This window comes from Colletotrichum graminicola (genome assembly GCF_000149035.1).
Source record: "Colletotrichum graminicola M1.001 genomic scaffold supercont1.8, whole genome shotgun sequence".
Taxonomy (NCBI): domain Eukaryota; kingdom Fungi; phylum Ascomycota; class Sordariomycetes; order Glomerellales; family Glomerellaceae; genus Colletotrichum; species Colletotrichum graminicola.
In genome coordinates, this window is record NW_007361012.1 from 162838 (window position 1) to 186860 (window position 24023).

Below are 24023 nucleotides of genomic sequence, written 5' to 3' on the forward strand. Positions count from 1 at the left end.
CAAGCGAGCGGCAAGCACCCGACGACACCGTACCCTACTCAAAGGATTTCATCTCTTTCACCGCGACCTGGGTTTCTCTAGGTTGGCTGAGGGGTAGTTGCTCATTCGGCCTCTTGCCCTCCTCGGGTTCTCAGCAGAGCCTCCAGAGCTCGTCGACCAAGGAGCCATTCCCACACAAACAACTCAATAACTCACCAACATGGCGGACGTAGACGAGAATTATTGGGCGCCGAAGGACGTGAGTTTTGCTGAACATCGACTTGGGGTTGTTTGCTGACTCCCTGTGTAGATCGTGTACACGTCCATTGTGGGCTTGGTCATGTTGGCGGCCGTTCTTGAATGGTTTCTATGGATCGCGGCATTTCTGTACTGTCTGTGGAAGGTTTTTATCAAAGCCGAACATTGGACCATTCGACTTCTGGCCGTAATTGTTGGCGTCCTATTCACATGCTTCAGGTGAGCGACCGACTTCACCCTACACCCCGCGGTAATCTTTGCAAAACTGACTTTCACCAGAGCCATTTTCCTTCCGATCATGATCGTCACACTGCCCTTACCCAGTGCTGTTGTCAAGTATTGGCCAAAAAATATGGTCGACATCCTGCAATGGTTTGCCTTTTGGAGCTTCGCTGGTCTGCTCACAATTCCCTGGCTGTTCTGTGTTTACCAGCTGGTCACCAACCAGCTTGGCAGAACGAAGAGGATTAAGCAGGTTCTCGACGAAGTTTCGGCCCCCAAAGTCGTCATTGTTATGCCAGTATACAAGGAGGACCCCGATGTCCTTGTCGTTGCCATCAATTCGGTCGTCGACTGCGACTACCCGCCGTCGTGCATTCATGTTTTCTTGTCGTTTGACGGTGACCAGGAGGATGAACTGTACTTGAACACACTTGACAAGATGGGAGTCCCCCTGACTCTCGAGACGTATCCCAAGAGTATCGACGTCACCTACAAATCCGCCCGCATCACCATCTCCCGTTTCCCGCATGGTGGAAAGCGCCATTGTCAGAAGGCCACCTTCAAACTTATCGACAAGGTATACGAGCACTACCTCAAGCGAAACGACAACCTCTTCATTCTCTTTATCGACTCTGATTGCATCCTTGATCCTACCTGCTTGCAGAACTTCGTCTACGACATGGAACTGAGTCCCGGCAACAGCAGGGACATGCTGGCCATGACCGGTGTGATCACGTCTACGACTAAGAAGCATAGCCTGATCACTCTACTCCAAGACATGGAATATATCCACGGTCAGCTTTTCGAACGTACTGTCGAGTCGGGATGCGGCGCTGTTACCTGCCTTCCCGGTGCGTTGACAATGCTTCGATTCTCTGCTTTTCGTCGCATGGCCAAGTATTATTTTGCCGATAAAGCCGAGCAGTGCGAGGATCTCTTCGATTTTGCCAAGTGCCATCTTGGAGAGGATCGTTGGCTTACCCATCTGTTCATGATCGGAGCCAAGAAGCGCTACCAAATCCAAATGTGCACATCAGCTTTCTGCAAGACCGAGGCCGTGCAGACCTACAAGTCACTCATCAAGCAGCGACGACGTTGGTTCTTGGGTTTCCTCTCCAACGAAGTATGCATGCTTACTGACTGGCGCCTTTGGAGGCGGTACCCCATCCTGGTTCTCGTTCGATTCATGCAAAACACCATTCGTACCACGGCTCTGCTGTTCTTCATCATGGTACTCGCCATCATCACCACGTCGAAGAAAGTCGAAAACTTGCCGGTCGGTTTCATCGCCATCTCGCTCGGACTTAACTGGCTCATGATGCTGTACTTTGGTGCAAAGCTTAGGCGATTCAAGATCTGGCTCTACCCGGTCATGTTCATCCTCAACCCTTTCTTCAACTGGTTTTACATGGTCTACGGTATCTTCACTGCTGGACAAAGAACTTGGGGAGGGCCCAGAGCCGACGCCGCTACCGCCGATACTTCTACTACCGCCCAGCAGGCCATCGAGCAAGCCGAGGAGGCCGGGGACGACCTCAACGTCGTGCCTGAAACCTTCATCCCCGCTGCTGTAGCCAGAAAGGAGAGCATTGCCGGCGGCAAGCGCGTGATGGGATCCATGGGCCGCAAGCACAGTGTGGTCCAGCCGCCACCCAATATCGAAGGCCGCTTTGCCGCCAGAGAGAAGACGTCGAGTGGGTTTTACGTCAACGCCGACGACTCCCGGGTCGCTGTCAATCGGCCAAATGGATGGGGGTTGCAGTCACGCGATTCATTCGATAGTATGGTGTCGGCGCAGACTGCCGGTAACTCGGTCTACGTGCCTCGTCGTGTGGAGAGTTTTATGGGAGATGAGGACAGGAAGAAGTATGAGCTCGCTCAGCATAGCCAGTTCAACCAATTCTTGGCCAACTCGAAGCGGTTTGGGGCTCAAACGACAACGACTGGCCGAGTGTATGAGTATTCTGATGCTGAGATGAAGAGAGCCGGATTCCAGAGCGGATTAGACTTGTTGGGCAGCGGCGATCAGGAGTACACGGACAACGTGAGATTGGGTTATGTTGATAACAGCGCCGCTCGACTCCAGTCCGGAGACGCTATACCGTCAAGACAGGGAGCGCCGAGCACGATGACAACGACGACGCACCCAATGTCAACAACTCATTCAGCACGTGGCGGCCGCAGTCCACTTGCACGGGCCAGCCTTGTCCGTACATTCCAGCTCGAAGACGTCCCATCCGAGGGCGAGAGTTCGAGCAGCGGTAAGAACACCCGCGACAACTCGCCCAAGGGCAGACCATAGAACGGTGATGGACGGAACAACACGAATACAAAACTCACCACCGCATGGATATATGCATAATTGCTGGCGTTGGTAGGGCCCTCCTAGTGGTGGGGGATGCAGGCCAAAATGGAAGCACATCGTCTTCGTGTTTGCCTTTGCTCTTTATCATTATTACTATTATTAGTTTCATTTTCTTGCCTTTGATTTTGTATAACCAAATCGACTTACCCACGTGCCATCATTGCAGGAAAAAACTGGGAATCGGAGAGCCTGATTGCGTGAATATCAGAGAGGAGGAAAACCATAGGCAGACAGCTATTTGGCAAGAGTTACCTAATGAAATGTCGCTTTGAGGCAGCCATAATCTTGGAAACCGGTAACATCGGGGTTGGACGGCGGAAAGTCGGACGGCTCCCCAGGTTCTGAAGGGAGCTGGCAGCAGTACCGCATGGGCACTAGGTGTCTAATGCCGATTTCGCGCCAGTGATTGCATGTCTTGAGGTACCAGCTCAGGTAAAGATGGAAAGGCTGGGGGAATGGGTGTGGTAACAATCGTGGCATAGAGCAGAAGGCATTACTCAATCGTGGGGTATCGCCAATGTTAGATTAGATAAGTGCATGTGGAGTGGAGTGGGCTTGCTGTGACGCCGTTCGTACTAGTAGTGTAGGTGCCTTGGGGGGGGGGGGGTTGCGAAAAGCAGACAAGTTGGTGATTTTCGAGTGGTAATGGTCCATAATTATTATTGGTATTGGAATGTCGAGGGACGAGCTGATACGGAGCATTTCGGCCGAAACTCAATTGCCTTTGATGTTGACATAATATTCATGGCCACCCGTGCAGTTGTGACATGTGGTCACTTTGTGTCAGACTTTGGGCCATGAGGGACGGAGCAGACAGAGCCTGACATGTCTCGGGATTGTTCTCGATTTCCGCGGATGCAAAAGGTACATGGATTGGATGCATTTGTGCGGGTGCAGCCAGGTAGCAAGATTGCAATACCTAATGCCATGCCATATCTATCGTACATATTTCTCCTTGCCTTGGTTGTCCGCCTCGCCAGGCTCTACGTAGCAGGCCCCAGAACCCGCCAGTTGGAGAGAAGGAGTCATGAGGGGTGGAGGGGGTGGGGCAATGGAGGGGCAGGGCGGCTGGAGGTACCTACACCAGGTCGTGAGGGAGGGACAGCGAACAACCTGGACAAGGGCCGTCAGCGGAACGACAGAGAACGAAGGAGAATCTTCTTTTCTATTCGGCCTCCACTGCTATATCAGCGCCCCGACCGCGATGCCTGTGAGAATTCTGCCGGAGGGGGTGCTCCCCCGCTCTGCCTACCAAAAAGAAAGACAAGAAAAGATACCCCGCCTCTCGTCCACTAAAGATACGTTCCATACACTGAGGTCTCACACGCTACAGGCCCACCATTGGGTATCGTGTAATAGTAGCGCATCTCTCTCAAAGAACAGCACCAGGCACCAGGGCCAATACGCACATAGCACCTCTCGCCTCAAGCAATAAAGGTGGCCACTTGGGCTTACCGCTCTGCCTCGCCTTCCCATCCGTACAGTGCCAGGCTCCAACTCTACGCTAGAGCGAACTGCGTGCACTGCAACTTTTTTTTTTGCCCACCTCCCGCACATCCCACCTTCAGGCCCTCTTGCATATCGACAAACTCTTAAACCTTGCATTTTGTCTGCTTTCTGCTTTTCCCTCCCCCATCATTTCCAAACGAGACGTCCTATCTTTTTTCTCCTTTCGACTCGACCGCTTGCAAAATACCCTTCCAGCAAGTCGGATAATCAACCACTACTCGGCTCGACTCGACTCGATTTGCATCTTTCACCCCTCTCCCCCTCTCTAGAGTGTTGTTGTGAGCGCAACCCCGCCATCACCAAAACTCCGCCAGACGACCCTTGTTTACAATATTCTTAGAAAGAACACAACCACCCAACATGAGTGTCGTCGGTATGCTTGCGCACCCCCGCTTCCGTCGCCTGTCGACGTAACACATGAAGGAGCATTGGCTGACTTTTCTTTTTGCTTTCAGGCGTAGATTTCGGAACCCTCAAGACGGTTATTGCCGTCGCTAGAAATCGTGGTGTCGATGTGGTGCGTACCCAACATTTGCCCCTCCCCTTACAAAAAAAAATTCTACATTCTGCCACAGAACAACGACGACGACTAACTTTGGTAATCTAGATCTGCAACGAGGTTTCTAACCGAGCCACACCGTACGTACCGTCCGGATTCCAGCCTATATTATATACAACCTTTTTCCAGCTGTACTGACCGTTATCCGTAGGTCTGTGGTGGGCTTTGGGCCCAAGTCGCGATACCTCGGCGAGAGTGCCAAGACGCAAGAAATCTCCAACCTGAAGAACACCGTCTCCTCCATCAAGCGGCTTGCCGGCCGCGCTTTTAACGACCCCGATGCCCAGCTCGAGCAGCAGTACATCACTGCTCCCCTCGTCGATGTCAATGGCCAGGTCGGCGTCGAGGTCAACTACCTTGGCAAGAAGGAGAAGTTCACCAACACCCAGCTGATCGCGATGTACCTCAGCAAGATCAAGCAGACGACGCAGGCCGAGATTAAGCTCCCGGTTTCTGATTTGGTCATGAGCGTCCCTGCTTGGTTCACCGACATCCAGCGCCGCGCTATCATCGACGCCGCCGAGATCGCCGGCCTGAAGCTCCTCCGCCTCATGAACGACACTACCGCTGCCGCTCTGGGCTGGGGTATCACCAAGCTCGACCTCCCCGCCCCCGAGGAGCCGCCCCGCCGCGTTGCCTTCATCGACATTGGCCACAGCAACTACACTGCTTCCATCGTCGAGTTCAAGAAGGGCGAGCTCGCTGTCAAGGGCACTGCCTTCGACCGCCACTTTGGTGGCCGCGACTTTGACAAGGCTCTCGTCGATCATCTCGGCAAGGAGTTCAACGGCAAGTACAAGATCGACATCCACTCCAACGGCCGCGCCATGGCTCGTACCATCGCCGCCGCCGAGAAGTGCAAGAAGATCCTGTCTGCCAACCAGCAGGCCCCCGTCAACATCGAATCCATTATGAACGACGTGGACGTTTCCGCAATGATCACCCGTCAGGAGTTTGAAGCCATGGTTGAGCCCCTGCTGGCCCGCGTCCACGTGCCTCTTGAGCAGGCTCTGGCCGAGGCCAAGCTGACCAAGGATGATATTGACGTCATTGAGGTCATTGGTGGTGGCACCCGTGTCCCCGCCCTCAAGGAGAGGATCCAGGCTTTCTTCGGCAAGACCCTGTCCTTCACCCTGAACCAGGATGAGGCTGTTGCTCGTGGCGCCGCTTTCAGCTGTGCCATCCTGTCTCCCGTCTTCAGAGTCCGTGACTTCACTGTTCAAGACATCATGAGTTACCCCATTGAGTTCACCTGGGAGAAGGCCCCCGATATCCCCGATGAGGATACTAGCCTGACCGTCTTCAACCGCGGCAACGTCTTGCCATCCACCAAGATTCTCACTTTCTACCGCAAGCAGCCCTTCGACCTCGAGGCTCGCTATGCCAAGCCCCAGGATCTCCCTGGCAAGATTAACCCCTGGATCGGTCGCTTCTCTGTCAAGGGCGTCAAGGCTGACGGCAAGGATGACTTCATGATTTGCAAGCTCAAAGCGCGCGTCAACATTCACGGTGTTCTCAACGTTGAGAGCGGCTACTACGTCGAGGACCAGGAGGTTGAGGAGGAGGTCAAGGAGGAGGAGAACGGAGAGAAGAAGGACCCTGATGTGAGTTTTGCGGCGTCTCGTTCTGAACTTTTGTCCTCTGCCGCGGTGGGCGATAGCATGGAGTCGCCGCTGAAGCGTCGACGCCACGGTATCGACCCGAAGTCTAGTCAATCCCCGCCCTGCGCATTCGTGGAGGACGATGATGAAACATCGAAGCTAACACATGCACCCCCAAAGGCCATGGAGACCGATAACAAGGAGGAAGCCCCCAAGAAGATCCGCAAGGTTAAGAAGCAGGTCCGCAAGGGCGATCTTCCTATTGTCAGCGGCACCGCGTCTCTGTCCGACTCGGCGAGAACCTCGCTGCTTGAAAAGGAGTCTGCCATGGTCATGGAGGACAAGCTTGTTGCCGACACGGAGGAGAAGAAGAACGAGCTCGAGACCTTCATCTACGACCTCCGCAACAAGCTCGACGACCAGTACGCCGAGTTCGCCAGCGACGAGGAGAAGACTAAGATCAAGGAGAAGCTTGAGCAGACTGAGGTAAGTCTATTGTAGCCGCGAGACCCACGCTCTTCCGCAACAATTTGCTAATCGCTCACAACAGGACTGGCTGTACGATGAGGGTGACGACACCACCAAGGCCGTTTACATCGCCAAGATTGACGAGATCCGCGCGATGGCTGGCCCCATCATCCAGCGCCACTTCGACAAGGTCGAAGAGGATCGTCGCCTCGTCCAGGAGAGGGTAGACGCCGAGAAGGCTGCTAAGCGTGCTGAAGAGGAGGCTCGCAAGGCCGCCGAGGCGGAGAAGGCTTCCAAGGATGAGGAGATGACTGATGCCGATGGCAAGAAGCCCGAGGGCGAGGAGGCTGGCGAGGCCACGAAATAAGGGGACCCCGTCGATTAGATCGGCGCCTGAATGAGAACGGAAGAAAAGCGAGAAGAACCGAAGACGATAGAATAGACCCTAGTTACGGTTTCTTTCGGGTCGGAATAGGGTTATCAGGCTAGAGCAGCTTCGGGTTTATCATGGAATGAGAGAAATGACATGACCTTTGATGACATCTAAGCTAGCAGCTGCCTTTGCGTCCAGATGACTTACCCGTGATTACGCGCCATTTCTAGGGTTCAAATACACTCTAAGGTGTTACTGGGAGGTCCGTCATAAAATAGTAAAACAAAGCCATCATAACCACATGCCGACGGCCATCACCACTCCCGTCCACCTCTTCTATAAGTGTTTAAACGTATGATGTGACTGACTGTGCAACCAACTCGGCGAGAACTGAATAGCGCGAGGTTTGCCCTCGCTTCACCACGGCGTTAGACCTTATGCCAAGGTAGGAATTAGGAATGGTTCCAAGATTTTTCTTGGTTTGAAACTGTACCACACAGCACCATACCAAACGCCTTTTTCGAGAGTAGATTCGGGGGGGGGGGGGGGGTTAAGAAGAGGATAAAACAACCACAGCCAGAAAATGAGACATGATGCACGAGATTGATGGGGTAAATAAATGATCATACACAAAACCAGAGAGGGCTTCCCCCCTTTTTCTTCTTTTCTTTACTCGTCCATCATCAATACTTTCCCCAATAGCCATAGCCATAACCGAGCCAGGGGTTTTCCTCTCTTCCTTTCCACCTTCTCCCCGTACCAAGAAATATAGTTTTCCTTCATGACGCAAAAAACGAAACCGCCCTCGCAGACACTCTCTATCAATCACGCGACTCGGACAGACAGAGGCCACGGTCGTTCTCCCAGAAGGTGGGAGACGAAAGGGGGAATGGTTTTCTTGCTCGTATTTAGTGGATGTCGAAGAGGGGCTTGAGCTTGATGATAAGGTTCCACTCGTCGTTGCTGACGTCCTTGCGGTAAAACTCCTTCAGGGTGTTAATGGAGGCACGCGAAATGAGACTGTATAGAGTGTCCGACTCCTCGAGCTGGCGGCCGTAAGTCGGCTGATGACCACCCATTTCGATCTTGACGGCAACAGAGGGCTGGCCCTTTTTGCAGACGGGGATTTGCTTGTGGTCGCGCTCAATCGACGTACTAATGGTTCAGGTTAATTTTCTGTGAGGGGGACAGATGGTTTGCAAGCAAGGACGCGGGGAAAACCTACACTCTGCCCAAGTTGATGACTTCCTTCATGCCGGTCACGGCATTATTCTTGACAACAGCAATCGGCGTGTTGATCTTCAGCTGGCCATCGACGACATCGACACCGACAACAATGGGATTGGTCTTGTTGAAGACGGCAACGGTGTTGAGCACGCAGGGAAAGACGGCCAACATCTTGGATTCCTCCTTCTTCTTCTCCAAGAGCTCGGCCATGTGCTTGGTGAAGGCGTCGAAAAGATGGTAAATGATGTCTGCCGTGAAGATCTTGACACCGACGTCATCAGCATACTGCTGTGCCTCCTTGTCGACCTTGACATCGAAGCAAAGCATGATGGCATAATCGGGCGCCTTTTCCAGCATGATGCCAGCCTGCATGACGTCGCGCTTGTACACGGGACCGATTCCGACGTTGGCGACGGGAATCTTGCAGTCCTTGAGGAAATCCAACAGAGCCTCGAGGGAACCAAGAGTGGACGCCTGCACGCTGACACCACGGCCAGTCTTTTCGACACGGCTGAACAGGGTGGCGAGATCGGACTCGACCTCGTCGATGATGTCGTCCTCATCATCGTCGGGACCAACAACCAGCATACGAGAACCAGCGATAGCACCCTCGAGGCCAGGGGCGCTGATTTTGACACCCAAAGCGGCCTTGACTTCCTTGTTGTGCACATATGCGGACTTGAGACGCAGTTCGCGCATCGGCGCAGGCGTCAACAAGGCACGAATGTTTGTGCAGATGGCGCCTTCAACACCGCACAGGACGATCCTGTCGCCCTCGCGCAAGATACCGTTGGACAAGACAACGTCAACAGTCATGCCGAAACCTTCGATGGCCTTGACCTCAAGAACGGTAGCCTGGACCTCGGCAAGGTACATGAGGGATCCAACCATGCGCTCCTGGGTGAGCTGGATGATGAGCTTCAACATATCGGGGATACCCTCACCAGTGTGAGCCGAGGTGGGGATGAGAGAGACGTTCCTCGCCATGGACTTGTTCTCGTAGAAGAGCTCGGAGTTGAAGCCTTGCTCGGCAAAGGCGACCTTGGTCTGCTCCAGACGGTTTTTGAACTCGTTCTGGACACCTTTGGGCTGCAAGGCCAAACTCTCCTGGAAACCGTTGTTGTCAACCTTCTTCCAGCCGTACAGACGATCGATCTTGTTGAGGGCGACAACAAAAGGAGTCTTCCTATCACGCAGCATTCTCATCGACTCCAAGGTCTGTGGCTCGAGGCCGTGCATGATGTCGACAACAAGGATGGCGATGTTGCAGAGCGACGAACCACGAGAACGCAAGTTGGAGAAGGACTCGTGGCCGGGGGTGTCGATGACTAGCAGACCTGGAACCTTGAACTCGAAGGAACCGTCCTTGTTGACGACAGCCACTTTCTGTCGGATGGCCTCGACAGGGAAGTAGGTGGCACCAATCTGTTGAGTGATACCACCGGCTTCACCCTCTTGCACGTTGGTTTGACGGATCTTGTCCAGAAGCTTCGTCTTTCCAGTATCGACGTGGCCAAGAATACAGCAAATGGGAGATCGGAGGTTGTCCTTGGATTGCGCCGCCAGCGCGGCCTGGTGAGCCTTCTCACGGCGCTCCGCGGCCTCCCTCTTGCGCTGAAGTTCGGCCTGGCGAGCCGCTGTCTCCTTTTCATCCTCTTCAGAGGAGTCGGATTCCGAGTCGGATCCCGAGTCATCGTCCTCGTCCTCATCGTTCTCGCTCTTCTCAACAGGCTCGGTGGGCTTGCCGTTGGCCGCCTTCTTCTTCTCTTGTTCTTCATCGCTGTCGGCGTCCCAGCTGTCCTTGACATCTTCCTCGTCAGACGCAGCGGCGGCCTCCCAGTCGTCTTCCAGATCGCTAGCTTCGGCAGCCTTCTTCTTGGCGGCAGCGGCCTCGGCCTCGGCCTTTTCCTTGGCCGCCTTTTCCTCCGCCTCCCTGTGGAGTCGCTCGGCCTCCTTTTTGGCACGTTCGGCAGCCTCGGCAAGGGCCTTCTCTTCGTCGATCTAAAGCCCAAATATTAGATATTTGGGGGTTGTGGAGGGTAACAACAATGTGAGACTCACCTTGTCTTGCGCCTTGCGGCCCCCCTTCTTCTTGTTGTCGTAGACAACCTTCTTCTTCTTGTCGCCTTCGCCCTCGTCGGCGGGACCGACCTTGATACCGGCAGCAAGCATCTGCTGGAGCTTACGCTCATTGCGGGCCTTCTCCTCCTTCTGGGCCTTGGTCAAGAACTTGCCCTCCTTCTTGAGCTGTTCGATCTTTTCTTTCTCCTTTTGCTTCTTGAGAGCCTTGGCCTCCTCTCTCTGCTTCCTCTCCTCCTCCATGGCACGCTCCTCCTCTTCGATTCTCTTCTTTTCCTCCTCAGCCATGCGGGCCTGTTCTTCCTGCTGGCGGCGGAGCTCCTCTTGCTGCTTCTGAAGCGCAGCAAGGGCGGCGGGGATCTTCTTCTTCTTACCACCCTTCTCTTCGGCGGGCGGGGGGGCGACGGCAGAAGCGGCGGGCGTTGGAGAGTCCTTCTTCTCAGGAGCGGCCTTGGCGGGTTCGGCCTTCGCAGCAGGGGCGGGGCCCTTCTTCTTCGCAGCCTGTGCATGGCAACATTAGTAAAATGCACATAGCTCGGGGAGAGACAATGTAGACTCACCTGTTCCTTCTTACGCTGCTTCTCTCTCTCCTTCTTCAACTTTTCCTTCTCAGCCTTGGTCAGGACGCGGCCGGAACCGTCATCCTCATCGCCGGCAGCAGGGGCGGCGGCGGCGGCGGCGGCCTGTTTCCCCTTACCACCCTTGCCCTTCTTCTCGGGCAAGGCAAATTCGTCTTCCATGGTGGCTTCCTGGGGGGCCTTCTCGGCGAGACTGGGCGAAGGTTCGGCTTCGGGCTCGGGCGCGGCGGGGGGCTCCTCGATGCCCTTCTTCTTTCTTTTCTCTCTGTTCTTGCGCATGGTGGCCATGAGACCGGTGGGGGCCTCATTCTCGTCCTCCTCGGCTGGCTTTTCAGCAGCAGTCTCTGAGGTTTCGGCGGCGGCGGGGGCGATGGTCTCGCCGAGCTCTTTCTCCCAGTCGTCGTCGGCGCGAGCCTTGTTTCCCTTCTTTTTGGGAGGCATTTTGGCGGTGTTTGACGTTGGAATAGTGTGGACGAGTCGAGGGTTCTTTGCTAATAAGTTGGGCCCTGTGCAAAAAGTCGCTGGGTGTGGGCAATATTAGGCAGAGGGTGACGAGTAGAGGACCGATGGGATTTCCCAAGGATGGGTGGGGTTGGGGGGTTTGAGAAGAGAAGCACAATGAAGGCTTTTTCAACGATGCAAGAGGTTAGGTGGCGAGAAAACCGAGTCCTGGGTGAAATCCTGTGGGGACTGACACGACATAATACGGACGATGCAGTACGTCTGTATTTCTCGAGTTGAGGGAAGAAGGGTGGCAGCCGTTTGAAGGTGTTCAAAATCTCAAGCAGTGAAAATGAGAAAGGCAAAGGTTCACTGCGGGGCAAAGGACGAGTGTACGGAGTATTGTACTGTCCAGAGACCAGGAGTCCGGTGCGTCGTGCTGTCGCACATGGTGCGTAAAATAGACGGACGTTGTGCTGTGGGTTTGGGGTATCGAAGGTGTGATGGTTGGGCTACCAACCCGCACTTGCACAACTTTTATGCACCGTTTTCAACCCTTCCTTCTTTTCCGATTGGAACATGAGCCTCTTTGCACCATTCACTAAGAGTTATGTGTTCAATCGAGGCCTTTTGGGCTGGTTGCCTTGCCTTGCCTTGCGTTCGGGGCGTGTCTCTGGCAGTAGGAGAGTACTTGTTAGGAAAGGTAGGGCAGGACACACATGCACCACCCGTTCACAGTGCGAACAAAAAAAATCAAAAAGTGTCACCCACCCGAAATGCTCCGTTACAGCTACGGCCGACCTCCAATGATCAGTACGACGACGCACACAGCCTGGAAGCCAAGCTACATATGTGCCCACGCTAGGACCTCTGTCTCTGCAACTCAATTAGAACTGTCGAGGTTCTCGAGTGCCCACCAGGTTATGAGGGAGAGCTGGCTTCATCGCCGTAGTGTAGGGTACATGAGGTGATCACGTCCAGGTTTCTCTGCTTACATAGACCCATTCAACCGTTCCCTTTCAGCCGCGCACACTTGCTCAACGAGGCCAAAGGCAAGAAGTTGACCAACAGATGAATGATGACTCTTCGTCTAATGACTCTTACCCCGACGCTCCTGGCGAAGATGCCCCGTAGGATAGGGGGCAACACACCTTCCCCCTTGGACGGCCGTGTTTGATACCATGGCTCAAATAACAGGAGCCAGATAGTAGTCTAAGATGTCGTAGGCCAGCTCAAAATACCTTGTAATGTCGTAGGTGTCCTGGAACGATGCCGTCCATTTTCCGTCATCCAGGTCGTCCAGATACTCCCGCAACAGGTCAATATCACTGTCTTCCAATACCATCTTCTCTAGCGCCCGATAGTCGACGCACCGCTGGAGCAGGTCTCCGTCAATGTGCTTCATCGACTTGGGCGTCTCCTTTGCCTCCGCATCATATTCATCAGCGCCCTGAACCGACACTTTGTAGCTATACGGAAATAGGCGTTGGCTTCTCAAGGCCAGGTTCTCGACTAGGCGAAGGAATCGCCATGCTTGAACGTTGACAAGGCTGAAGTGCAACAACGACCCGTCCAGACAGACCCCGAGCACCTCGGCCCCGTCGACCGTGCTGGGTATGCTGCCGTATTTTGGCATATGTTCCGTTGCAACCCATTCCGGTCGCACATGGCCCCGTTGGAGTTTCCTGACACTGGCCGGGAGTGGTCCCTCTGCGACAAGTTCCAACTCTCTTTGAGGCTCTTTCCAAGGAGTCCACACTGCCGTAAAGTGCCGGTCCATACCAGTGAGCAAAGTCACTGGCCAGGCTAGCTGTTCGTCTGTATCATCCCCGACATCGAAGAAGTGACTGGATTTCCGCGTGACCTGGTCCGCATGGATCTGTTTCATGTTGCCGTGTTCGTGTTCTGATGTGTGGTCAATGACCACTACCGAGTCGCTCAGAGTCAGCGCCGATATCTTGCCGTTGACTATCCGCAGCGAAGTCGCGGGAGAATTCAGCTCATAGCTCTTTCTCCGGACGAGCTTCTTCTCGACGGGATCGAGAACGTCCCAGTGCAACATATTCCCGGCGCAGTAGATGATGCCATCACCGTCCCCGACAATAGAGTATATGGGCGCAGGCTCTTTCAGTCTGTATTTAGTGAAAAACCGTATCCTCGTTCTCCTGTTACCCTCGCTATCACGGCTTTCTTCCTTCTTTGGGGTCACAAGCAAGAGGCGTCCCCCCGCTGTTGTGATGATGAGATAATGGAACGTCATCCCATCCCTTACGAACAGCCAGTCATAGACTGCGTGTATCCTGTCGTTGGGGCTTCCCATCCCATTGATAAATGTTGTTTCGTTGCCGTGCTTGTCTTGAGGCAGAGAGAGATCATCTCCTGTTTCGGGATCCATAAACAGGATGGTCGGATGTTGTCCAATCTGGACTGCGACAACCAAACACTGTAGCGTTTGGGAGTACAGCAACTTGGAGGGTGTTCCGGGCAACGGCAGACTTTTTGGAACCGGGCCAGCTTTCAGATACAGCTCCGTAAACGACATACGCTCCCCTGAAAGGAGAACCAGGGGTAATCGATTGCTGCCGCCGAGGTCGGTTGGTATGCTGGCGGCGGAGATAACCGGTACCGAACCTGTTGCTGGATGCTTCAGGTCAGTTACCCACACGCGATGCCTGGTGGCGAAGTGGCCTGGCCGCCTGGTCTCAAAGTCTCTCAGCAGAAGCAGAGCGTCGTTGCAGCATACTAAGACCGAGCTTGGGAGAAACGGCGCGTCGACGGGAAACACCTCAAGAGCGACTGTACCCAACCTCTCCCTAAACAGATGTCGATGAAAAGGAGCGGCGCCGCTGAGTTGAACTGTGATCAGGTGGCCGCTGCGAGTTCCCAGAACCAGACTCGTTTGCTGCTTTGATTCAGTTATCGCCACAATAGTATTGACAAGCTCAACGGTCGGTGCTATTTCCATTGCATCCCCATCGTTGGACTCGAGTCCCTCGTCATCTGTCACGGGTGGTCACATTAGCTGCTGCGAAGTTTGAGAGAAGGAGGGTTGCACTTGCCGCCATCGAGCCGTATCAATTGAGGAGCTTGAGTCGACTTATCAGCAGTAAAAATGGCTAGCCAAGGGCTGTTCTGACGCCACAAGCCAGCCGTTATGCATTCTTGTCCATTGATACAGCATAGTATTAGGCAAGTCACCTCACCATCGATGGCATATGTCTGAGTGAGAGACAGCTCATCAATGCTAGTACGGAATGCGTGGATGTGAAAGCGAGACTCAGCATAGGTTGACACACAAACACGATGATCTCTGACTGCAGCGTGCTCCGTTACTCCGCCGATACAGGTGAAGTCATTGAGGTTATGTCTCGAACTTTACATAAAAGGATATTAGCAACATCTAAGGGATCGTAGGGTAACACGATATTGACCGTTGGAACCATACCTGTGATTTCGGCTTATCAGTGTGATGTATTTCTCGGACACCTGAATCATGGTTCCGTCTGGTCTCTGTGCTGCTGCAAGAGTTCGGGATGCCGTGTCGAATTGGGTTAACATTGAGTCAGCCATCTCCGCAAGAGAGAGGTCGGCGGATACCAGCAAAACATCCGAGGTTCCAGGGCTTGCCATCAACATTTGGTATGGCCAGCTGGCATCGGTGGTCCGGAACACCCAAACTCTTCTCGTGGGTAGCGGTTCAAAGTACGATATTATGTTGGCGGGAAGCCCGTAGCGGAGTTCTGTGATGCTGCCTTGAGGGCCATTTCCTGATGCGCAAAGGACCTTGTCTGGAGATGTTATGTTCTCTAATGTCCGTTGTCGCCATGGCACGACTGGTTTTCCCCGTGGCCCGCTCCTAGGGTTCCATGTAGCTAGAGCATCCGTGGTGACAAAATCAACAGCACACGACCAGTTGGGGATGATTCCAAGCTCGACGAGGGGTTCTCGAGGTTTGAGCTATCTTGTCCGTCAGCAGCGGCCTTTGGGATCACACTTCAAATCCGCCTTACCTGGAAGACCATTCCGGGGCCGGAATCGCCTGCAACTATAGCAACATCGGAGTAGGCGTCGTACATTGTGGTGAAGGCGGTGGAAATATTGCAGTTGCAGTTGCCAACATTCATGGCGGCGCTAAGGATGTCTGTGGCATTAAACTCAAAGAAGACAATCACGCCGTCCTCCCGAGCCATATAAATGAGGTCTTTTGTGTCGTAGTAGCGTCGTCTTCGTACTGGCCTGTCCCATGCCGTCCAGAGTGGCACGCCAGTTCCATGGTGGAAAGGGGTGGTGGGGTGGCTGATCGGGTTGATCGTCTCGATATCAGGAGGGCCCTGAAGGGGGTCCTTGCAGATCCCAAGCGCGTGCTCCGATACCGCAAAGAAGGAGCTTCTAACTGTCAAAGGAATGATCAAAAGTGGCAGACGATGCTCGGGTGCTATGCGGTGGCCGCGCTTCTCCTCTGCGAGTACCTGGCTGAGGTCATCCCCACGTTCCCATTCATAGATAACCATCTTTGATCTGTCGCCTTTGACAACGATGAGAAGGAGAATAACATGCTGTTCATCCTCTGGGCGGGGATAGAGAAACTCCATTTTGAGTATTGTCCCCTGGATTGCCCTTGGATGGTGTGTCTTTATTGGGCTGATGGACTTGTGACGCATATATTGGTCGCCCATCGACTCCATGGATTCGAGTTCATAGACGACGAATTTGTTTTGGGCATCAGCAACAGCAATGTAACGAGATCGAGGATCAACGGCTACATGGAATCCTAGGCGGCCTAGTCGCCTGGCTGGGTTGTGGAAGGGCGAGGCGACGAACTCTAGCTTTCCGTGAAGGTCCCTCCTGATGAAGAGGAAAACGAAGGAACCGGACTCGAGGATCAGAAGTAGCAAGTGTGGTGGCAAAAGACCATGGGGGCCGCTGGTGGCGGAGGCGGAGCTGATGTCAGCCATTTGAGTGTCGTCGTCCTCGTCTTCACTTTTGATATGGTCGGGTCCAGCTTCTTCAGCCACGACGCGGAAGTGCTCATACTTGTTTCCAATCACCAAGGCGTTTCGGATGCGGCAGCCGAAGTCGTTTTTTCGAAGAACCTCTTGGAGCTGGCCATCCTTGCGCAACTCGTTGATGCTCACGTAACGGTCCTGGCTATGTGAGCTTTCATTCTCGACAAGAAAAACGGCACACTTAAAGCTGCGCAAGGTCCCCAAACCCGTGCCAGTAGGTGGCTATGGAAGGTGAGAGAGCAAGCGACTCACCCCGACGAAAGCGACATCGTTATGATGGGCTGATCTGAGGCGAGCTGGGAGAACCCACCGGGCTATAGGACTCTCGATGATGGTTCTCGTCAGGATGCCGCAATTTGGAGGGGCAGGGGGTGAAGGGGGTGCAGCGGCGGCAGCGGTGGCGGTTGAGCCCCTTAGCACAGCTTGGAGGTCGATGGTTTCCGTAACCCAGGCTCCATTCCTGAAGACGTTCGTCTGAAAGGCCATTTCGACAGACCGTACTATGTCAACATGGTTGAACCAGCTAGCTCTTGGTCTTGAGGACAGCGGGCCGAAGGAATGATGGCAGCCGTAGAACCGAATCGAGATTGCTTTTCTTGCTCTGCGCGGGGAGGAGCAAAAGGTTGGGTCTCGTGACTTGAAAGACTCAAATCAATATGAGAGAGTCCTTTGCCATTTATCGCAAACGTTTGAGAATGCGGATGTATCGGCCGTACGACAGGATGGTGACTGGGGCTGAGCTACCTCGAGATAGGTATGGGTGAGATGAGATACACAAGGTAGCTGTGCCGCCTGTTGCGACAGTCGGGGGAGATTGGGTTTAGAGTACCTACCCCGCCGTGAGGTGAGAGGGTAGGTAGGTAATCATGGCCCCGATTAGCTAGCTTAAAGACTACGTCGGCTGCGGTGGGGCACCACGTTGCGTAAAGCTCAAGCTAATGAAAACGCATTATCAGAAAGCGAACATGAAGGAACCAATGGCCGGGATACAAGGCAGAACATCCGTCAGGTAACAAAGCAAGGCAGGCCCCGGGGTTCGGGCCAGCGGACAGCTTCACCTGTGTGGTTGAGAGTAGGTAGACCATGCGTTATAGAACAGTACTTAACTTTCCGATCAGAGACCCTCATCTCGGCTTATACACATGCTCGCCATCAACCACCACACCTACTGAATCGCCAGTTCAGTCCAGTTCCAGTGGTGCAGAGCTAGGACTGCAAGGATGCACCACTCCTAGCCCAAGACCCTGCTTATGCACACAATTAATCACTCGGCCGACTCAGGAGAGACACGACAAACTACTCGAGGTGTTGAGGTACCTAGCTTGATAGGGGCATATGCTGTCTACAATCTGGATCATTCCGTCCAGGGCGCGCGCGTCGTCTGCGAATTGGTTCGCAAAACGCACCCTTCTGAGCCAAACAACCCGGGGCTTTGCCCAGGTACTACGAGCGACGTGCGGTCCAATCAGGCACTCTATTGTGACAAAATTTTGGTAGTAAGGTGTCCGTACTGCCCAGAAAGACGATGAAACATCGGTGGTGATAGGTGCCTACCTACCGTATCTTCTCGTTAAATCCGTCTTTAGCTACTGCCCGAGCTAACGGCAAGGGGAATAGCAACGGCCGAATGAGGGCTAGCGTGTCGGCAGAAACAAGGCTACTTGGTTGGTTGATGGGTTGGCGAAGTTGATTGGAGCAGTAGGTGAGGAGATGGATGGATGGACCGCCTTCTATTGTAGGCTTAGCTCTTTGGCGGCCGCTACACTACTTTCGGTTAGCTCGTGCAGTAGCTTAGGACGGATTTAACGAGAAGATACGGTAGTAGGTATGGTCTGAAGCTACCTATCTGCATGTACAGTGTGCCTATCAACCAAGGACGGGGGCCAGGCAGGTGATCTGCAGAAGATAGTTAGGCAGACAGGGTTTTGAATGATTTCAAGGGAACGACTGCACGTATCCGAAGTAGATAGCACTAACAAGGTGAGTTGACGGGAACATCATGACACTGGCGGCCGCTGAAGAAGTCGACCCGCGAAACCCCCCATCCGCCACCAGCAACCATCTTGGAGTCGAACAATGGGATGGGACACTCCAATGTTGCCGGTGTAAGGAGGTTCCGTCGCCAAATAAGAAAGTCAGAATCCATCGCCGGTCCTTGCTTAATTATTGGTCAGGCGATTGGTCTCTCCTGACCCGAGAAACCTCGAATATTACCTCCAGATGTGTTGGTGGAATCTGTCTACTTAGCCAAGCATGCCTGTACGTTCATGATGCCATTGTGTAGCTGACAGAAGCCTCATGTGGGCGTGTCCTACTGGCTACTGGCAGGCTCCAAATCTTCACTCGAGGTGCTGTTTTGGAGGCTGCGTCAAAGCACGCCGATTAATGTTCGTCTTGACCTAATCGTCGAGTCGATTTTCACAGGTGATCTGACAGCTGGGCTTAGGAGAGGGGATCTGCTAGTGATTGGAGGATGATTGTGTCTAAATTTGCCGCTTGGCCGGCTTGTGATAAAATCCTTAATATCATTGCCAGCTTACGGACGTAAGGTGCCAGTTGATGCCTTGGCCTGTCGTCCGTGTGAGTGGCTTCATCTCATTTGCATATGTGAAGTACGGTCCAGGAGGGAGACACTGCGCGGAAGATGTCGCATCCGCTTGGGGATGCTCGTGCCGCCATGCCTGAAGCCAGGTTTCTTAACTTCTTAACGGCGGGGTTTCCGTCCTTAGGTTCGTGACCTTGGTTCGAGTCTCTTGTAGCGTATCCTAGGCGGGTAGACCGTCTCAATTATTGGTTCCTTTGCTTGGCCCATAAGGCACCAACATGCGACATGCTTGGCTGTTTATCGATTGCATGTCGCGTGAGGCGATCAATTCCGATGTGTCTTTTGAGTTTCATACATACTCTTGCGTCGGCGGACCGCACCGACTCCCTGGGCAACACTTTGACCTTGCACAAATGCTTTGGGCGCAAGGGCGATAATAAAGTTCGCCTGTCAGTACGGGTCGTGATATCCATTACCTAAGGCTGAGCATGTGCATCTTGTCGTGTCGATCCAGGCCGGGGGGCGAGGGTGGGGGTGTGTGCATGTTCCCTGGATGCTTTGCGACACAGGCACCGGGCCGTTCGAAACAGAGGTCCGCTGTGGAGTTAACTCCGTCATTCTAGTTACAGCTTCTGGCCTTCAGTTTCCTTGGGTTACAGTCTACTGCACAACATTACGCGTGTAACACTCTACTTGCCCCCCTACAGCTCTTCAAATCCTAGCTCTCGCCATTGAAAACGTACCACTCCAGTTGATCACTTGAGATCGTCAGGCTCCCCGGACTTTCAAGTCCATCCAGCGAGCGTCGGGTGGCATCGGCCCTTGTATATCGTTTTCGAGCTTGCCGCCGCACGATGCATGCGCCGTCCCTGAGACGAGAATCCTTATTGACAAGCCCCTCGAAGCGCCGTAACGCAACAACGTCGACTACCAGAACGAGTCCATGGAGGCAGATCGAGCCGCTGGCGAGCAGCCTTTCCTCAGCTATGACTCGGTGACTGATATCCAGCTCCAGGGCGAGACGGTCGACCCGAGCCAGCGCAAGACGGAAGATATATTGGAAGCATGCAAGTGGAGGAATATTGAAGCTCTCAAGGGCCTTGCTGGCACCAGAGGCGGTTTCCTTACCGACGCTTTGCGCAGGAAAGCTTGTTAGTGCTGCATGCACCAGCCATTGCGCGTCGTTGCCTTGCAATGTCGTGAAGCTAACAGACCTGCCGTCGGTCACAGGGCCCATACTCCTAGGTCCTACAGATAGCGAGAGTTCCGAGGATACCGTCGCAACAGAGAAAGAGGAGAAGGGTTCTTGGAAGGACCTGCCGCGCCATAGGGACGAGGAACAAGTGGCGCTTGATGTCAACCGCGCTTTCATCTACTACCCGAACCGTAAGAGGGCCATTGCTTACCGCACCCGCGCTGTAGTAGGAGCGGTGGACAGCCCCAGACAAGCGCTGACCAACGCGTAGACCAGAACGACACCGAACTCGAAAAGAACAAGAGCGAACTCTCGGACCTCATCATCGAAGTTCTACGCCGCTACCCATACCTCTGCTACTTCCAAGGCTACCACGACATCTGTCAAGTGTTCATGCTTGTCCTCGAGCCGCCGTGGCGCGCCCGGCTGGTATCGCGCCTCTCGGTGCTTCGCATACGAGATTTCATGCTCACGAACCTTGAGCCGACCGTGGCCCAGCTGCGCCTGATCCCCGATATTCTCCAGGCGGCGGACCCGAATCTCAAGCGCCACCTCGCCGGCACGGAGCCCTTCTACGCCCTCGCGGGGACGCTGACGATGTATGCCCATGACATCCAGACATACGGCGAAATCTCCCGCCTCTTCGACATCCTCCTCGTCCGCGAGCCCGTCTTTAGCGTCTACATGTTCGCCCAGATTGTTCTGAACCGCCGCGACGAGCTCTTCGACAACGACGAGGACGACCCTTCCATGCTGCATCTCATCCTCTCCAAGGTCCCGCAGAAGATGGACCTCGAGTCGCTCATCGCCAGCGCCACCGCGCTGTACGAGCGATATCCCCCAGAGTCGCTGTCTGCGTGGCGCAGGATATCCGAGGCGAGCTCGCTGAAGACGGCGCGCTCCGTCGAGGTCTGTGCCAAACAGACGATGGACGAAGGGCATGCATACTTTCAGAAACAGCTGGCAGAGCTCAAGGCCCTGGAGCGCCGACAGAAACTCATGAGAATGCTCTGGATGTACAGAAAGGGTGCTGCCACAGCAGGACTGGCCATCGTCGTCGGCCTCGTGGCCGTCTATCTAGGCCGTCGGAACAGCAGTCCCGTATCTGCGCTGGTGGATTTGTACAGCAAATGGACAAATGGAACGAACTGGACGCATAACTTCTAGACAGGGCTGGGGAAAGCCTCAAGCCTCTCGAAAGATTGTCTCATCATGTAAATTTAAATTTCCAGTGGTAGGGTCAAAGACTCCTGCACATTCATGATATCTCATCCGACAAAGAGCACCCGACGCCGCGCCTACTCCCAAGCCTGCAAAACATATACCTGTGTCTTCTAGTACGAGAGTTCTTCTCAGGCACCCTCCTGGAACGCCTCCTTGAGCTCCTCGAAATGCTCTTGCTGCTCCACAGCCAGTTTGCCGCCGACATCGCTAATGATGGTAGAAACCAGAGAATAATTGTTGTACAGGAACCGTTCGCGCTTCCGCTTATCGCCAAACGACTGGCTGAGGCGCGTCAAGAAGGCCTCCGCCTCGGACCGCAGGCGACGCAAGCTGGTGACAACGGGCTCGTCGTCCCCCGCCTCGGTGCTGAGCGCCAAAATGCCCTGCAGGATCTGACCGAACCTCTGTGTGACGAGGTGAGGCGCCGCCGACAGCTTGTTCTGGTCCGCGGCCCTGGGTTTGGTGGGCAAGGAATTAGTTAGCTGCCGCACCGACTCGCAATGGTGATCCATCACCACCTGCAATCTCGGCCACAGAAGCATGGTAGTCATGTTGATGTAACCGTCGACGGCGGGGACTTTGCGCCTCTGCAACTCAAATGCCAGATGCTGGTTGAGTCGGATGCACAGCAGTAAGCCTAGCGCATCGTACGACTCGGCAGTAAGTGTCTTGGTCAGTGTCTTGCCCAGCGCAAATGTTGGCTCGAATATGTAATTGAACTGCCGCGAGACTGCCTGCAATGACAGTGGAGGCGAGAAATATGCGGCTAGGAAAGTATACTCCGCAGTAGCGTTGTCTATCAAGGCCAAGTTGAAGTTCCTGAAGGGAACCTCCAGATAATGCGTGGCCGGGTCTTCCTCGGCCAGGTAAGACGATAGGGCAGCCGCGTTGCTTGTTTTCAAGAGGTCGATACGTCGGCCCAGGTTGAAGGCATCATGCGGCGGCCCAGCAGGTTTTGCGGCGGACAGAACCGTAGCCCTCCGAGTCGGTTCCTCATGCCCAAGAACGTCGTTCTTATCAATAACGTGTAGCTTGAGCCTTTCCAATGCTTTCTGATACCGCGTGAACTGGTTTGCGTAGTACCACCGCATTGTGTTCATGTATGCCAGGCTGATCTCTTCTGCGAGCGTGGAGTGGTGCTTATGCAAGAAGGCGTATAACTCTTTGAACTTCAAAAAATTCTGCTGCTGAATGATTTGCGCGTTGATGTGAGGGGACCGCATGGCCTTGATTTGAGCCACTATAAAGTCCCGTATTCGCTCGACAGCCTTCATTGTCAGTTTGTCCAACAACGGGCCAAGGTCTGACCAGGCTTTGCTGTCCCCCTGGTTCACAACGTTCTTCTTGTAAGTCGTAGCTCGCTTGTCTACTTCTGCCAGCATCTTGACCCAGGTGTCGTCAATATGCCCCTCGGATATCTTGGATACCACTTGGGGAGAGACGCTCAGTTCCTCGACGACCGGCCCGAACGCCTTCTCAACCGCCTTGCGGTTGTCCAACCGCACATTGAGCGCCGTGGAGCGCGACTGTAGGCTCTCTATGTCAGCAGAGACGGCCGCGAGATCGTTACGGAAACTCGTAAGGTTGGTTTCCACCGAACTAAGGACGCCGTCGCATGCCGCAATAGATCGATGCAGGTCCTCGAATTGGGCTTTGCTGGTTTCGACTGGAGGTGCAAGTTAGCGGTCTACGTTGCAACAATACAGCCCCCCTGGAAGTTCATACACTCCTCTGCAGTTTGCCGCCGGTGGCTATCCGTCTCGTGCGTGCCAGCCTGGTTGGAGCTAGCAAGCTCTCGAAGACTCAGCCCGCCGAAGTCGAAATCCAATTCGAAATCCTGTTGGGTGATTATTCCCGTAGTGCTACTCGCAGCAGAGTCGGTGATGGAGGTCGTTTCCAGGATTTGGCCTAGGATCTCGACCGAATCCGGCCCATCGTAGGTGGTCTGGGATTGCTTTAAGCCGGAGCCATTAACTCTACGAGAGGCGAGGAGCGAGCTCGATGAATCATTGGAGATGAGAGAGAGTTGCGACCCTCTCGGTGTGAGACCGGAACGTTGCGAGGTGACATACGGAGTGCTTGATGTTCGTCGAGGGAGAGGGGAGTAGGGTCGGCTGCCAGGTTGCGACAACGTGGAGGTGGACGGGTTCGACTGCGCTGCGAGCCGATCAAGCCACATGGTGGACTTATGTTAAGAAGGAGCTACGGAGCTGTGGGTTCTGAAGAGTTCAGCACCATATCATCGAGAGTATATGATCTAAACGAAAGGCGGAAGCTGTAGATCTACCCACAAGCTGTCTTATTGGGAGATAGGTAGGTATGTATACCTGTGAGAAAGGCTAGGAGACAGCAGACAAGGCTGGATGGCCTTAGGAAGGCGATGTGTTCTGATTG

General features: G+C 54.1%; 6 protein-coding genes across 6 annotated transcripts; 3 read left to right on the plus strand and 3 right to left on the minus strand.

Moving 5' to 3' along the window:
* Nucleotides 1–199: 199 nt before the first annotated feature.
* Nucleotides 200–2761, plus strand: GLRG_02726 (class VII chitin synthase; the record flags this gene model as incomplete). Its single annotated transcript, XM_008093411.1, has 3 exons — nucleotides 200–238; nucleotides 290–456; nucleotides 517–2761. 3 exons carry the CDS (start codon nucleotides 200–202, stop codon nucleotides 2759–2761), a joined length of 2451 nt encoding a protein of 816 aa, XP_008091602.1.
* Nucleotides 2762–4693: 1932 nt separating this feature from the next.
* GLRG_02727 (hsp70-like protein) lies at nucleotides 4694–7328 on the plus strand (the record flags this gene model as incomplete). Its single annotated transcript, XM_008093412.1, has 6 exons — nucleotides 4694–4706; nucleotides 4789–4850; nucleotides 4941–4972; nucleotides 5044–6496; nucleotides 6674–6979; nucleotides 7044–7328. The coding sequence occupies 6 exons, from the start codon at nucleotides 4694–4696 to the stop codon at nucleotides 7326–7328; spliced, it is 2151 nt and encodes a 716-aa protein (XP_008091603.1).
* Nucleotides 7329–8242: 914 nt separating this feature from the next.
* GLRG_02728 (translation initiation factor aIF-2) lies at nucleotides 8243–11659 on the minus strand (the record flags this gene model as incomplete). Its single annotated transcript, XM_008093413.1, has 4 exons — nucleotides 8243–8489; nucleotides 8560–10562; nucleotides 10623–11141; nucleotides 11201–11659. 4 exons carry the CDS (start codon nucleotides 11657–11659, stop codon nucleotides 8243–8245), a joined length of 3228 nt encoding a protein of 1075 aa, XP_008091604.1.
* Nucleotides 11660–12845: 1186 nt separating this feature from the next.
* GLRG_02729 (thermotolerance protein) lies at nucleotides 12846–17151 on the minus strand (the record flags this gene model as incomplete). The annotated part of the gene is made up of 5 exons (XM_008093414.1): nucleotides 12846–14659; nucleotides 14863–15032; nucleotides 15105–15616; nucleotides 15670–16803; nucleotides 16918–17151. The coding sequence occupies 5 exons, from the start codon at nucleotides 17149–17151 to the stop codon at nucleotides 12846–12848; spliced, it is 3864 nt and encodes a 1287-aa protein (XP_008091605.1).
* Nucleotides 17152–20153: 3002 nt separating this feature from the next.
* On the plus strand, nucleotides 20154–21572 carry GLRG_02730 (GTPase-activating protein gyp10; the record flags this gene model as incomplete). Its single annotated transcript, XM_008093415.1, has 3 exons — nucleotides 20154–20361; nucleotides 20441–20596; nucleotides 20677–21572. 3 exons carry the CDS (start codon nucleotides 20154–20156, stop codon nucleotides 21570–21572), a joined length of 1260 nt encoding a protein of 419 aa, XP_008091606.1.
* Nucleotides 21573–21757: 185 nt separating this feature from the next.
* GLRG_02731 (Vps52/Sac2 family protein) lies at nucleotides 21758–23808 on the minus strand (the record flags this gene model as incomplete). Its single annotated transcript, XM_008093416.1, has 2 exons — nucleotides 21758–23295; nucleotides 23355–23808. The coding sequence occupies 2 exons, from the start codon at nucleotides 23806–23808 to the stop codon at nucleotides 21758–21760; spliced, it is 1992 nt and encodes a 663-aa protein (XP_008091607.1).
* Nucleotides 23809–24023: the final 215 nt, after the last annotated feature.